General features: G+C 41.7%; 3 protein-coding genes across 3 annotated transcripts; 1 reads left to right on the top strand and 2 right to left on the bottom strand.

Moving 5' to 3' along the window:
* The first annotated feature begins 3144 nt into the window (after positions 1-3144).
* LOC115690647 (ADP,ATP carrier protein ER-ANT1) lies at positions 3145-5918 on the top strand. The gene is made up of 3 exons (XM_030617070.2): positions 3145-3547; positions 4902-5273; positions 5463-5918. The coding sequence occupies exons 1-3, from the start codon at positions 3290-3292 to the stop codon at positions 5772-5774; spliced, it is 942 nt and encodes a 313-aa protein (XP_030472930.1). The 5' UTR covers positions 3145-3289; the 3' UTR covers positions 5775-5918.
* An 85-nt stretch (positions 5919-6003) lies between these two features.
* Positions 6004-9154, bottom strand: LOC115690646 (annexin D5). Its single transcript, XM_030617069.2, has 6 exons — positions 8771-9154; positions 7792-7937; positions 7441-7659; positions 6751-6966; positions 6565-6654; positions 6004-6454 (listed from the first exon to the last, which is right to left on the bottom strand). The coding sequence occupies exons 1-6, from the start codon at positions 8844-8846 to the stop codon at positions 6251-6253; spliced, it is 951 nt and encodes a 316-aa protein (XP_030472929.1). The 5' UTR covers positions 8847-9154; the 3' UTR covers positions 6004-6250.
* A 690-nt stretch (positions 9155-9844) lies between these two features.
* LOC115690648 (uncharacterized) lies at positions 9845-13882 on the bottom strand. The gene is made up of 11 exons (XM_030617071.2): positions 13228-13882; positions 12911-13016; positions 12764-12824; positions 12216-12286; positions 11698-11762; positions 11583-11627; positions 11426-11506; positions 11123-11190; positions 10734-10782; positions 10256-10416; positions 9845-10085 (listed from the first exon to the last, which is right to left on the bottom strand). The coding sequence occupies exons 2-11, from the start codon at positions 12999-13001 to the stop codon at positions 9986-9988; spliced, it is 792 nt and encodes a 263-aa protein (XP_030472931.1). The 5' UTR covers positions 13002-13016; positions 13228-13882; the 3' UTR covers positions 9845-9985.
* Between the last annotated feature and the right edge of the window lie 1034 nt (positions 13883-14916).

Genomic DNA, 14916 nt, shown 5'->3' on the forward strand with positions numbered 1-14916 from the left:
AATGTAATCCATCCGTCCAATTTTGGCCGAAAATTGTTGACATGGACATCGGTTGACTTAAGTGGCATGGCCGGTGCTACGTTGACAATTTCTTATAAATTTTTATTACTTTTTTTTTTTCGTTCTCCTTTTCTTTCCTTCCTTTTTTTCCCAACTATAGGCCGGCAATGTCGCCAGCCATAGGTGAGGGCCGACACCCTTGCCTATTGGCTAACAAGGGCCACAATTCCCTCACTGGCCACAGGGGAGGGCTGCAAGCCCCTCGCCTGTGGCGGCCCTCACGTATGGCCAATGAGGGCGTCACAGCCCTCACTTGGATCTTGGCAAGGGCGTGGTGGCCCTCACCTGTGGCCCGCAATGGTCGGCCGGCTAGAGTTGTAAAAAACAAACAAAGAAAAGAAAAAAGTATTAAAATTAAAAAAAAATTAAAAATTGTAACATTTGTTCACGTCAGTGCTAGTCATACCACGTAGGTTGGCTAGTGTCGATGTCAGTGATTTCTGGCCAATTGATGGACTAAATTGACAAATTGTCAAAAATTTTAGGACTAAATTGGTCCAATTGAAAGGTTATGATTGAGTTGATATTAATGAAATAGGTTTAAGACTTTTTTTATACTTTTCCCCGGAACTATTCGACAAATAAGAATTGGACCTTTTGGCATCATGTCTTCAATTAAATATCACGAACTGTTTTCAGTGGTGTGCATTCATTAAAGCTCGAAAAATTTCGAGGACATATCAGTAGCATTGGTCTAAATTACACACAGAACTAAGATTTAATCTAGAATCACATGATGTGATGATGACAGCAAAGTCCATATTAGTCCCAATTCAAGGGGAAAAGTGCCAAAAAAGTCCTAAACCTTTTGTATTGATATCAATTTAGTCTTAAACTTTTTTTTTTATGCCGATTCAGTCCTAAACCTTTTGCATTGGTGCCAATTCAGTCCTAAACCTTTTTATGGTGCCAATTTAGTCTTAAACTTTTTATATTGATGCCAATTCAGTCTTAAACCTTTTGTTTTTGTGCCAATTCAGTCCTTTCGACCAATTTTGGCCGGATTTTGCTGATGTGGACGTCGGTCGGCCGGTATTCGATCACCGGCACTGATGTGGACAACTTTAATAATATTTTAATATTTTTTTGAATTTTTATTTAATTTTTTCTCTTTTTTTCCCCCACCCCTCCCTCCTTCCTCTAGCCGGTCGCCGGACCAGCGACCAGCCAAAGGCCAGAGGTCGGTGTCGACGAGGCTCGCCCTCGCCATGGTTGGGCGAGGCTCGATCTCTCCGGATCTGGCGAGGTTGAGCCTTGCCGACGGCTAGGCGAGGCACGACCTCGCCCAGCCACGGGGAGGGCAGGCATCGCCAAGGGCCGATTGCCGGTTCGGCGACTGGCTGGAGGAAGGAGAGAGGGGAGGGGGAAAAAAAAGAAAAGAAAAAAAAGAAAAAAATTCAAAAAAATTCAAAAAAAATATTAAAATATGATTAAAGTTGTCTACGTCAGTGCCGGTGACCGGCCGGCACGTCAGCAAAATCCGGCCAAAATTGGCTGGAAGGACTGAATTGGCACAAATACAAAAGGTTTATGATTGAATTGGCATCAATATAAAAAGTTTAGGACTGAATTGACACCATAAAAAAGGTTTAGGACTGAATTGGCACAAATGCAAAATGTTTAGGATTGAATTAGCACAAAAAAAAAGTTTAGGACTAAATTGACACAAATACAAAAAATTTAGGACTTTTTTGGCACTTTTCCCCCAATTCAAGTGTCGTTTGCGCATATTGACAATGCCATTGATTTGCTCGTAATGGAGACAAGAAGAAACAGACATAAATCTACTGTTGTCGAGCCTAATTATAAGACAAGTTCGAGTGACTTCACTTCGTGAAACTTATGCATTTAGTCTGCATTGCCTCGTTTGAATAATGTGAGTTTCGTTTCTCATCCACGTCTTCTATTTTGACCTGTGCGCATCTTAATCTCCCTCAGCCGTTTTTTTGACCTTTCTTGAGATTGCTTGTCTTCTGCCTGTGCCTTCGTGTCATCGTTATCCTTACACACGAATGAAAGTCCTCCAAGATCTTCGGACAAGTTTACTTGTCATCGTCGTTTTCTCAATTGTCGCAGCTTCATTATATGTGTTGCTATAAATCGGAATGTCGATTATCATGCTCCCTATTCTCTTGAGACCATCTTTAAAGGCACATGCTTGTGTGTGCATTCATATCCGTATCAATCTACAAGCGTGTCTATATATTAAAGAGAAAATAACGCAAATGGTATTTGAACTTTAGTTCAATGTGCAATATTTGGTCCAATGCGATTTTGAACTTTTGGTACGTGTTCAATTCAATTCCTAAGCTATAAGAAAATGTGCTATGTTGTCCTTCTATTGATTCGGGTTAAAGGAATTTGCTGATTTGCCTTCCAGTCCGACACGTTTGAACATCGGATAAAAAAAAAACGTTACACGTAGATTATTCATGTAAGATATTCGACTCAAATGAGAATATAATAATTTTTTTTAATTTGTTAAATTTGGAAACGTGATTATCAATGTTATTTGATGACGTTGATAATTATATCTTGATTTGAGTTGAATATCTTAGGTAGATAATCCATGTGTAACGTTTCAAATCATCAAATTCCGTTAACTTGAATCGGTGGAATGACAACATTGGATATCTTCATATAACCCGGGAACTACATTGAATATATATAAAAAAATTTAAAGATCGTATTGAATAGATTATAAGTTTGGAGACCACATTGCATATCAGATCAAATTTCAGGAAACTGCTCGTGTAATTATCCCTAGAACAAGAGACCCTTTGTAGGCGTTTTGGATTCTCCGGGGCAATTTTGTCTCGCATCGAAATATATGCTCGTGACCCAAGTCTATGTTGCCACTTTTTGCGAGAACTGGTGTAATTTTAACTCGGATTGAATTGATGAATCTAGTGCATTTAGATCCGCCCTTGGACAGTCTTCGACGCAAAGTGGTCCAAGATCGGCGTCACCAAATCGCTCGCGAAACTGAGCTTTCGAGCAGAGACGTTCGCGCGGCACCACTCCAACGACGTCGGATTGGATCCGACAATCGTTACGACAGGTTCTATTTCCAAGCTTCGTTTCGATCCCGTTCGTGCAACTCGCGCGTCCGAATCCCAATCACCACCACCATATATACATCCCGCAAGAAGCCAAAGCTCCACCCACCACCCACCACCTCCCACCTTCCGCCGTCCCCCGCCTCTCACCAGATTTCTTACGCAGGGAAATGGCGGGGCAGCCGGAGAAATTCTCGATGGATTTCGTGATGGGCGGGGCGGCCGCCGTGGTGTCGAAGAGCGCCGCCGCTCCCATGGAGCGGGTGAAGCTCCTGCTGCAGAACCAGGGGGAGATGCTGAGGAGGGGCCACTTGAGGCGGCCCTACCTCGGCATCGCCGATTGCTTCGGGCGGGTCTGGAGGGAGGACGGCTTCCTGTCGTTTTGGAGAGGCAATCAGGCCAATGTGATTCGCTATTTCCCAACACAGGTGAGGGCTGAAGCTTCGCTCTTTTGCCCCTTTTTTGAATCGTGGGTTGTCGTTCTGTTGTTGTCTTGTTGGAGTTAGAAAGAAAAGTTTGGCGCTTTATAGTTAGAACTGTTGATTCTGCGGCAGCTCAAATGGTTCTTTGGTGCAAGATTTGGTTGGTTCTGGGTAAAGTGGCTTAAATGGTGTTTTCCTGGGAGGATTTTTAGAGGTTGGTATTCAATTTGGCATGGCTTAGCTGGTTCCGATGGAGAATGTTCGCTTTTGAACTTCTTACAACGCACGATGTCTTTCTATTGGAATATTGGAGTCTGATTTGCCAGTGAGGATGGAATATGGAATGTGAAAGTGGATGGAATTAGCTGAACTAGCCTGCTTTTTTTATCTACAATCTGATAGGCAAAGGGAGAGAAGAAAAATAAAAGGAAAAAAGTCAAGACGATAACCAGCGTGTCCCAGTTAATAGTCTGTTGCAATCCTGATTGGCTGCTTTCGGCATTTCGTTTTGGCTGACAGAAGTGCCATGGTTCTCTTTGGGGATGATCATGTCATATCCTTGTTACATTTTTGTGCATCCTTCCTAGGCAAGAGAAGCGCTTTCTCAGATTTCATCTTGAGCTGTGACTTTGTAAAAGTAATGCCTCCAAAATGCCAGTCACTTGAATTTTTAGGACAAAAACAGGGGTCCACAGCTTGTGATTAGAAGGGTGCAGCGCGGTTCGTGCCTGTTTTCTTTAGTTGGTACAGGCTAGTGGGTTGCCTTAGTGATAATATATCTATTCTGTGATCTTAATTGCTAGGTGAGCTTCCCCCACAAGCTCTAGAATCTCCTGCTTATATCTGCTGTATGTCAAATACTTCCTTTAAGAGGTTGCGAGACAACAATGAATTCTTAGGTGAACAGCCATATCAGGTGCTTAAAATAGATACGAAGTAGCAAGGACTACTGCTGTTCTATTCCAGAATCTGAGCCTTTGGTCGCCCCCAGTAAGTGAAAGATGCTGTTGGGTAACTGCATGAGTGCACGGTTGGGAAATTAATGTTTTCTATTCCACTAATTTGTCTATTTGAGTGACCTGTTAAGACGTTTTGGATGTCCAAACTTACTGATGTTCTTTTGATTTATGTGCTTTCATCCTAATAGTAGTAGGTGCAGTTCATGATTTCCACATGACGTAACAAAAGATAGATATACCTAATTATATCTATCTAAAAAGATAGTATACCTAATTATTTTTGCAATTTTTAGACTCCAAGCTTTGATTATTAGTTTCTTTGGAGTGGTATCTGGTGTTGAACCTATTCTATATATTCATCCCTGATTTTAATTATTTGACAGAGCTTTCACTGTCCCTAGGCTTTCAACTTCGCATTTAAGGGTTATTTCAAAAGTTTCTTGGGCCGTTCAAAAGAGAAAGATGGATATATAAAGTGGTTTGTTGGAAATGTAGCCTCGGGAAGTGCCGCTGGAGCTACCACATCGCTGTTGCTTTACCACTTGGATTATGCACGGACGCGACTGGCAACTGATGCTAGGGAGTGTCCAGTTCGTGGTCAACGGCAGTTCGCAGGATTACTCGATGTATATAGCAAAACTCTATCCACTGATGGAATAGCAGGTCTTTACCGTGGATTTGGTGCTTCAATCGTGGGAATTACTTTGTATCGTGGCATGTATTTTGGGATCTATGACACGATGAAGCCTATTATTTTGGTCGGTGCTTTCGAGGTATGCAGCTCTCCAGATTCTCTTTTGATGCCGAGAATCTCGAATAGATGCTAACGTAACTTGAAGATTTATAATTACTGTTTGTCTGTTTTATCTAGATATCTTCTACTTGATGCTGTTGGAAGTGACCTTATTCATTTTTAGTTCCGCCTGTGGAGAACTTATTTTGGGTCCTCTGTTTTTCCGCAGGGGAATTTCTTTGCTAGCTTCTTGCTTGGTTGGAGCATTACGACAGTCTCTGGAGTATGTGCTTATCCCTTTGACACTCTAAGGCGAAGAATGATGCTCACATCTGGACAACCCGTCAAGTACCGAAATACCGTGCATGCATTTCGGGAGATTGTCCAACGTGAAGGTGCAAGGGCCCTCTATCGAGGAGTCACTGCGAATATGCTTCTTGGTATGGCAGGTGCTGGAGTTCTTGCAAGCTACGATCAGCTTCAGAGAATTGCTTCTGGACATGGTTTTTCCTATGAGCCGCACCGAGGCGTTTTGAAGTGACAGTTGTAGAATATGGATACATACATCATTCATAAGCTCCTGTTTCTCTCCATGGATCTTGTACAGCTAATTGAAATGAAGGAGATAGCTCCCTCAATTGTACAGTGTAATTGATTAATTTATGAAATTCATATAGCTGATCAATAGGCGGAATGAAAACTCAAAATTTAAAGAGTTCGTTAAAGAGTACTCCGTAACACTTGTAACACTTGTTCATGCACGATCAGCATTTTGAAAATTGATTGCTCTGGTGTTATATCTTGAAAACCAAACTAGCATTATCCTTATAAAGGGTACACTAAACACACAGTGGCACCGGTACAATTATCAGAGAGAAATTTACAACAGAAGCAATTTCACTTTTCACTCCCACCAAGTGCTATTGACCAACCCATTCCCCCAAGTACAAGTTCATCCAGCTGAAAGAAAATGAGCACACGGTTCTGACCGGACTAACTATTTATGGATCTACAGTCCTAATGTTTGGGGCCAAGAAGCGAAAGCAGGAAAGTCCTATAGTGGCCTGATGTTTCAGAGTGAACTGCGTCGTTTAGAGTCTTCTTGTACTTCTTATGGTATTCTGCTTTTATATACTGCATGTCGATTTCGGTCCTTGTCACGATCACCCTTATCAGTGTTGTGTCGTTGGTCCCCAGACCTTTCATCGCCTTGTGTAATACCTGCAAAGTAAAGTATACATGCATGAAGGGTTGCAACTCTGATGAATTTTATTTTTAAGCAGCAGCTAAGCAATCAGGGCTATGCCTGAGATGAGATTGAAGAAAAATACCTTTGCAAAATACTGGGCTGGGTTCTGAGAACACTGTAAGATTGTCAAGAGACCGCGCTCAAAATATCCTGACGTTTCGCTCTTCACAGCCTGATTTGGTTCATGTTCTGGTTAGGCATTATGCTTCACAAAAGGATAAATAAACAACAGATTGGAAATATGCAAGCATATCTGAAGAAAACTCACCTTCTTTAAGGAATTGCCGTACATGTTATGATAAGCAGAATCAATAGCAGCCAAATGTGCCCTGCTTCTTTCGCTAAAGATCTTGATAAAAGTCTTCTCATCGGTCCCCAGCCGCTTCTCCCCAGCTTTGAAAAGAGCCTTTGCATCCTGTTCTACAGCCATCCTATCGACTTCCAAGCCTTCATATCGCGGCGTACCGACATATTTAAGCAGAAGCTGCGGAAAGCCTTAAAGTTTAGATACTGCTGACTTATCTAGTTTGATATGCTGTCACCTTGATAGCTTGTCTCGTACAAAATTGAGATCATTATATTCCGTTTGCATCTCTTTGTGTTGAGTAGACACAAATTTAAAAGTTGGCAAATAGCTTCATGCTTAACATGTTTGAAGGAAATGATATAATAGCTACTCATAGAGAAGCTTCTTGATGCAATCTGAACAAAGAGGTTCTCATTAACATGACCTACATTGCATTACCGGTAACATCCCTACACCAGCAAGCATGAATAAAATCTTGAAAAGAAATAAAAAGGTGGGTAGGGTTTAAAACAAAACATGTCAAAAGAAGTCCTCACCTAAGAAATCAAAACCATAACGATTTCTGTAAGATCAAGAGCGATTTCCCAAGGCTAACTATGTACACAAAGAGCTAATAACAGAGTAGAACTACAAAAGCAGAAGAGCTCTCACCTGCTTATGGTCCCCAGAGGTATATTTCTCAATTTCATGCTCGAGATGAACGCCGAACTTGGAATAGTAGTGTTGCTTAAACATCTGTATCTGAGTTGGAGTGCGAGAACATATTACTTCAGTAGCAGCTTGAACATTTGTTGATGACGCCATAAAGGCCTGCCTTACAACTATTGCATCTCGTCCAGCTGGGTCATGCATCCATAGCAAAACAGCCGTCTGGGAAAAGGAAATGGACAAAAAAATACAGAATCATGAAGCACAATAGCTCTCTACAGATGAAAAGATAAAAAACAAAAATTGCACCTAAAAGTGCAGAACGAATTATGAAAGAAAGAGTAGAATTGAGACCTCTAATTTGCCAGTTAGTTCCGATTCTAAGCGCTTGAAAATATCTTCAGAATACATGGTGCGATATTCCTGCTGAATAAGAGCGCGTTGTGTGACATCCCGATGGGCAAGAATATTGACAACCGCTGCAGTATCACATCCCAAACCTGGAATATGAAACAGAAAATGTCACTTGTCACCTACAAAAGCTCCTTTTTAAACCTTCTTCCTAGAGTAATATCCAATATCTTCTTTCAATTATTATTTTGAAACATAGAACTGAAAAAAAGAAGAAGAGAAAATGAATGTACATAGCTCAGCAAGCCCACTCCTAAAGGCTACTTGACTTTTAGAGCCTTGGAAACACGGTTATGCACTCTCAAGCCGCTACATACGTTGGCGATGTGAGACAATCCCGAGGGGTGAGGGGCATCCATAACCATTTCTCGAAAAGCTGTTTAACTCCTCAATGTAAATTGCATAGCCACATTTTACTCACGAATCATCCCAATATGTACATACAAAAATCAATAATATCCTCCAAGAAATAGCCAGCAGCAAAGATTTCTCCTCACAAGTCCTCCCGTCCTGTAAACTGATATCAAGACAGAGCGCACACTCTCTCCACCATCGATCACACCAAGATTAGGCACCACTAATCGCAAGGATGATGGAGGATCTGAGGTCCTATCAAGCTAACCAGCAGGCCAAAATGAAACTGCTATAAGCATCAATGTGCCTAAAAGCTAAAATTTGACCCCAAACAACCAACAACACGAAAGAGTGTGCCACACTGAAGAACTCTCTTTCGTTAAATTACAAAACAAACGACAACTCGTTCAATAACTGCGAAAAGAACAAAGAGCAAAACGAAGCAGAAGTTGAAAGTAAAACAAAGGGTAACAACACTTAGTAGTTGGCACCGAAATCACTACCCTTTTCATTGCAAAACAAGTCAATCAACTTGAGAGGGAGAGAGAGAGCGAGAGAGGAGAAGTACCCTTGAAAGCACGGTAAATTTGCATCGCGTCGTCTCTTGGGGAGGTGAGAACCGGAGGGACGGTCAAAGTCGACATTCTTTCCTTACCCTTTATTCTCCTTCTCTCTTCCCTCTTCTTCCACAACCAAACTCAGTCTCACGGTGCCTTCTTCTTCTTCTTCTTCTTCTTCTTCTTCTTCTTCTTTGTGAATGAACTGAGTCCGAGAGAAAACCACCCAAAAGCAAAAGAACGGCAAGAAGGGAGATGAAGATCCGAAACTGGTTTTTCTTCTCTTTCCTTTGGAAAGGAGGTAGCCTTTTCAACACCCGTGGCCCATGTGCACAGTGGCGCTCAAAGCAACGTCGCTTTTCTTGAACGGTTACACTGATTTGTTGCGCATTTAACTCTCACCAATCGTCCTTTCCTGCGTGTGACCCACTTGAGCTAAGCTTCTTTTCAATCGCCTCCTAAAACCAATTTCCGTTTCCGATACACTTTTCGCCTTTCGGCCATATCAACGCGCTTGCTTCTCCCTCTTCGTTTCTTCTTCTTCTGGTGGCGTATGTGGTGGTGTGTCCACGGTGTTCGACTCTTCATCAACTACCCAATTACAAAAACCACCTCTTTTTTTTTTTTTTTTCATATTTCATTTAGTGGATAGGGCGTTTCAGGAACACCCGTCAATGGAAATCGTCAGTTAAAACCAACGAATCCGATTCCCCCGTTCAAATTTCAAGATCAATCCGGGCCACCCACCTCATTACCTGAAGTGGTTTTCATTAATATCATTGTTGAGGTGTGATCAGTGACTATATCTAATCCTGAAGTGCAACGTGGGCCGTTTATATGCATTACACGCGCAGGCTGTCGTGTCGACCTTCAGCTGCTTTTTTTTTGGGTCGAAACCATCAGCTGCTTGAGTCGGTCGTTTTCACACGTGTCACAGGAACATGTCAACGAACTTATCACAATGAACAGATGGATCATAGATTCGAGTAATCAGTCAAACATTGACGTTGCTCACGCGAGAAAACTTACCAAAGAGTAGATTCGAAACAAGACGTTAATCATGAACAATAGAAGGAATTGCAGAGGGAAAAGAACTTTTCGTATCGCTGGGTATCCAATTTCTTACATCAAAAGTTTCGGGTTACAACGGACATCTGACTTCCATTCGCGATGTTAGGAGAACCTTAGCATCAGCAAAAATGCCTAAATCATATGAATACACAATGCTACAGTTCTCGATCGTTGCCCATTTGCTCTGACCCGTCGATGCTTCTTAGCGTGTTCACGTATGTGTAGCTAGAGAAGGAAACGAAAAGCTTGCGGAACCTGCAATGTGAAGAAGCATATTTTATCCACTTAAAGAAAAGAAATCCTTCACCAAGATTGCTCAAACTCGAGAGAAATTTGTAGGGCGCAGAGTAAAAGAGGAGGAGAATCTTCTAAACAATGCAGTGGTCTTTCTCTAATTTAAAGTCGATACAGGACAGGACGCATACCAAACCCATTGACTCGAGTGTTGCGACATAGCAATAAAGCTCCTCCGAGGATTCTCATTCATCAAGCAATGCACTGACCCAGTGGGGCTACGCGAGGCAAACAACGTGGATATCCAAAAATCGACTGGTCCACTATACTTGCGTAAGATGTTGGTACTTACCTGCAAAACATCAAAGATATTGAGATAACATACAACACAGTACATCATATCCAACACAAAAATATACCATTCAACATTTGGCAGCCGGATTATAATCTCACAGAGCGATGATATTATGTCAAACTAACAAAATTGTCCATAATAAAGCGACAAGAACTATCATTTGAAGAGCTGAACAAAGAGAACAACAAGTCTATAGTCAAAGAGTCTAAGCTGAATTCCAAAGGTTGAACTGTTTCATAATGATAGGCTTTCAGACCATAGCTCATGATAGCGAGAAATAAAGGTAAGGCATAGCAAGGGAAAAACAAACATACAAGTTCCCAGGCCTCGATATCTCTTTGTGCCGTCACTTGAAGGAACTTCCTGCTCACACCAAAATGCCACGAAAAGAAGAATAAGGTTACTTATAAACAATTTCGGTATGCCATAGTTAAAGAATTGCTGTTGGAAGTGGCAAGGTGAGTAATAAGCCACTGACCATGTTTGATCCACAAAGTGCATTAAGAAAAGCACTGAGAGAGAGAGAGAGAGAGAGAGAGAGAGAGAGAGAGAGAGAGAGAGAGCGAGGGAGAGATTATACAGTGCATTAGTACTGTTAAATGTTAATCATATTAAAGTTACCTCACATGCATAAAGGACATCACTGGAAAATTAATAAGATGCAACAGATGGGGAAAGACAATAGATAAAACGTTTCACTAACCGAACCCCATAGTGCACATCACGATGGTTGCAATGGCCCGAAACACCATAGTCATCAAAAGTGATAACCTGAGAAGCCCATTTGATGAGTATCATCCTATAAGCAACGTCACTCACTATGTTACTGAAGCAACTAGAATTCTCAATTTGACATAGTGGATAAAGATGCTCAATGCATGCCATACAATGAAGAGATTTCACAACTGCTAGCATAAATTACCAAAGGCGAATATGGAAACAGGGGCGAAGAGCATCTATCTTCAGAAGGATTTTTTAAAGTGCCTACTTTCAGTCAATATCTTACCACATGAATGCCACGAGCAAGCACTTCCTGTTCTATGATCTTGGATAATAGGTCATGATTCCATTTGTTGCCAAACCCATCCTAGTGATTATAGAAAAAGTTTAAGATCTAATAAGATGAAGATAGACAATAATAGACTTCACTGATCAGGTAGTACCTGCAAATCTGGATGTTCCATGACTTTAACTTGTGGGCATGGCACCTTCATACAAGATTCCACATTAGACAGCTCACAATGTGGACAAAATGTATGGACAAGTTCTGAAAATCACCTCGAGAGTCACACAAGCTTGATAAAGCTCTTCTTTTCTTATATTTCCTTTGCCATCAGCATCACCTTAAAAGCAAATGAAGCTAAGCAAGAGAAGCACGTGCTCGATAAATCACAGAGTAAAGAATACAGCTTTTCTAAGAAGATCCTTAACAGAAAAGCACCATCAGACAATGAGCTAGAAATTCCTTTTACTCCCAAGTTATCATGCGATGAAATGACACAAAACGACATTGCCAAAACAGTTACCAAAACATTTGGAAGCTCGCAGGGTGATGCATGAAATTCTATTCCGATAACTTCTTTTTTGCTAAGATCATACTGCTATTGCTCTCAGAAGCACATAAGCTTCAAATACAGCTCGTGGTTTAGACCAATTCGGAACCTTTCCATTTTAATACTTCGACAACAGTGAGAGCATCTATGCTGGTCCGGCACACCAGTATAATGCAAGAAATCAATTAAGAATCCTAATAAGAAGAATCCTAATGAGATAACACAAAGAAAGTATCACATTACCAACTGACAAGCATAAAATATGAAGGTTATGTCCCCTTGAAGTGAGATAACTTATAGTTGGCGAGAAAAACCTGCAATTGAATGATCCAGAAAATCTTCAATACAGTGTGAAAAATCATTTCATTATTGAACAGATAAATTTATGAGCATTTTTGCCATTCAAACATGTTGGATCGCTGGACAACTATAGTGTAGTCTTGAGAAGGGAAGAAATAGACCATGGTAACAGTAATCTCATAAAACCCATGAATACCTTGAACCATAAATGGAAATTGTTAATATACACAAGTAATTTTTCACAGCTCACCAAAGGCACTATAGCACGTCCTTTGAAACTAAGGAAGTTTGTTGCTCAAGATACATGATAGGTACTCCTAAATTATTAACACAAGTGATAGGTGACGTTTTCTTCCACAAGGGGAAAAAACTCGACCTTGAGCTTGTAGCCTTGGACATTGATGTATCCAGAACGAATAACAGAACCATATACGATAAAAGCAGCTTTGCTTTTCAGCCAACAATTGGAAACATTGAAAGGAAAATCTTACATGGACTCGTCGTCGGGGTGGGCTATAACCAGCAAGACATTGCTCTTGTTAGCATTTTCGCCTGATTATGACCACACGAAACGATTACAAAAAAAAAAAACAATAAATGACCCAACAAGACAACAAGGGATGAACTGGATCACCAACCACTGATTAGGAATGCAGGTTTTCTGGGGAAGTATGCTATCAAAGATGCGAACCATAGAAAAACCAGTGACGCAACAGCCAAGAGCCACATGATGTCCCCTCGTGCCTGCAAAAAGATTACGCATCTCGTTAAAACAACGAGCAAAAACCATGCTGAAAGAGTCCCCCGATCACCAGTAATGAAAGAGAACGGACATCGTAGAACCAAACATTCAAAACGAAATACTGGGAACAGAGAAAAATTCGATTTTTCGACCAAGCAAACTAGTCAAGAATTATGATGATCATTAGCGGATAAATGCTGGAACCACTGGCACCTCAGACGCGGCAAATGGGTGGCGGATCAGATCAGGCTCATCACGACTGCAAATTTGTCTCCGGCGGTGGCCGGCAATGGAGAAAGCCCACTGACCTCACCTACCGTGGCCCTATGGACGACCGTAGGCCGTGGCCCGGCCGCGAAAATCGGCTCTCTAGCTCTCTTGCATCAGCTGGTTTCGGACCGTCGCCGCCGCCGCCGCCGCCTTGGACGGCCACAGGGCATGCAATCGACTCGAATTCGTCCGAAATCGAGGCGGAGAAGCAAACTCAGGAACGCGATTCGCTCCGGATCAAGTTCTGGATCGTGAATTGAATGGCGCCGTTCTCCTTCGATCTCAGGATCCCTAATCTTGCTCGGAGATGATTACCTACTCCCGTTCGGTGGAGCAACTTTCATCCAATGGCATTAGGAGAGGGGAATTTCAGCCGGAGAGAGAGAGAGAGAGAGAGAGAGAGAGAGGGAGGTCCGAGAATAGCGATCGCGTCGGGGGCATCGCCGGAGAAGCGATGACGCAAGGTGACGGCGGCGTGAGGCCAAAGCGGCGGCCCGGGGCGAGGTGGCAGGCGGCGCGAGGTGAAGGCAACAGCGACCGGGCACAGGTCAACGCTCAAAGCTCTGTATTTCAGTGGAATTTTTAGGGAAAAACCCACCCAAAAAAAAAAAAACCCACGCTATATTTACTATAATACATTTATGGATATAAAAAAAAAACCTCAAATTTATATCTATATAACACATTTGCTTTACATAAAGATTCAATCAAAACAATATTTCAGTTAAAACACATGAACATTGTGTCAACACTATTTATTTTCCGGCGTCAATAGAATTTTAATAGTCCTCATTGATGGAATTTTAACGGAAGGTAAATGTATCACATAATTACAAATTTGAAACTTTTGATAACTTTCGGTGAAAAATGTTTCGTCACGGGAGCAAAGTCAGAACACAATCTCATATTCAGATTCTAACTGCCTTACCATCGAACCTCGCCCCCAGGAACAATCTGCTTTGTATGGGACAGTAATGGCCTTCTCCCAAGGGAAATCTTGCTTCTGAGAAGACAATGAGCACGAGCCAGGGCTCCAAATCCTTGGGACACATTGTTCTTCTCCAAGCTAGACTTGGCTATTGCACACTTCAAGAAACCGCCCAAGATAAGACAAGGAAGCATATAACAAGGCTATTACAAATTTGATGAAACTCTCCTTTTCTCTTGGAGACTTTTCGCACCTCGGCTAGTGCCATAGATGGAAGCAGATCATGAACATGTGGCTTTGCATCTGGATGTTGAAGACCATGGAATTCTAAGAGATGATTTAGGTAGGATTTTTTTCCCTCACGTCCATAAGAAGAGCCTGCAACAAAAGGGATAGCGCATAAAAGCTGTCTTTAATTTAACGGAAGAAGATACTGATGGAACAAAAAGCAACGAGAACGAACCGAGTCATAAGAACAAATTTCGCTTCATTTCTCGGTTGGACTGCACCCGGAACTGGCTTTAATAGCATAACGAGCCAAAACCTATGCAGGGAAACCAGCAAACTAGCATTCTCGTGAGCATACACACACCTATTTTATGTTGCTGTAGGGCTAGTTTTTTTCCGTTGGTCACGGAAATTTACATATTTTGTTCATCTTTATGTGTAGTTGTATAACAAGTGGCAATTGTGACTATAGCAAC

This window comes from Syzygium oleosum, unplaced genomic scaffold (assembly GCF_021117445.2).
Source record: "Syzygium oleosum isolate NSW1041296 unplaced genomic scaffold, Sole_v2.1 Sole_v2.01, whole genome shotgun sequence".
Classification (NCBI taxonomy): Eukaryota; Viridiplantae; Streptophyta; class Magnoliopsida; order Myrtales; family Myrtaceae; genus Syzygium; species Syzygium oleosum.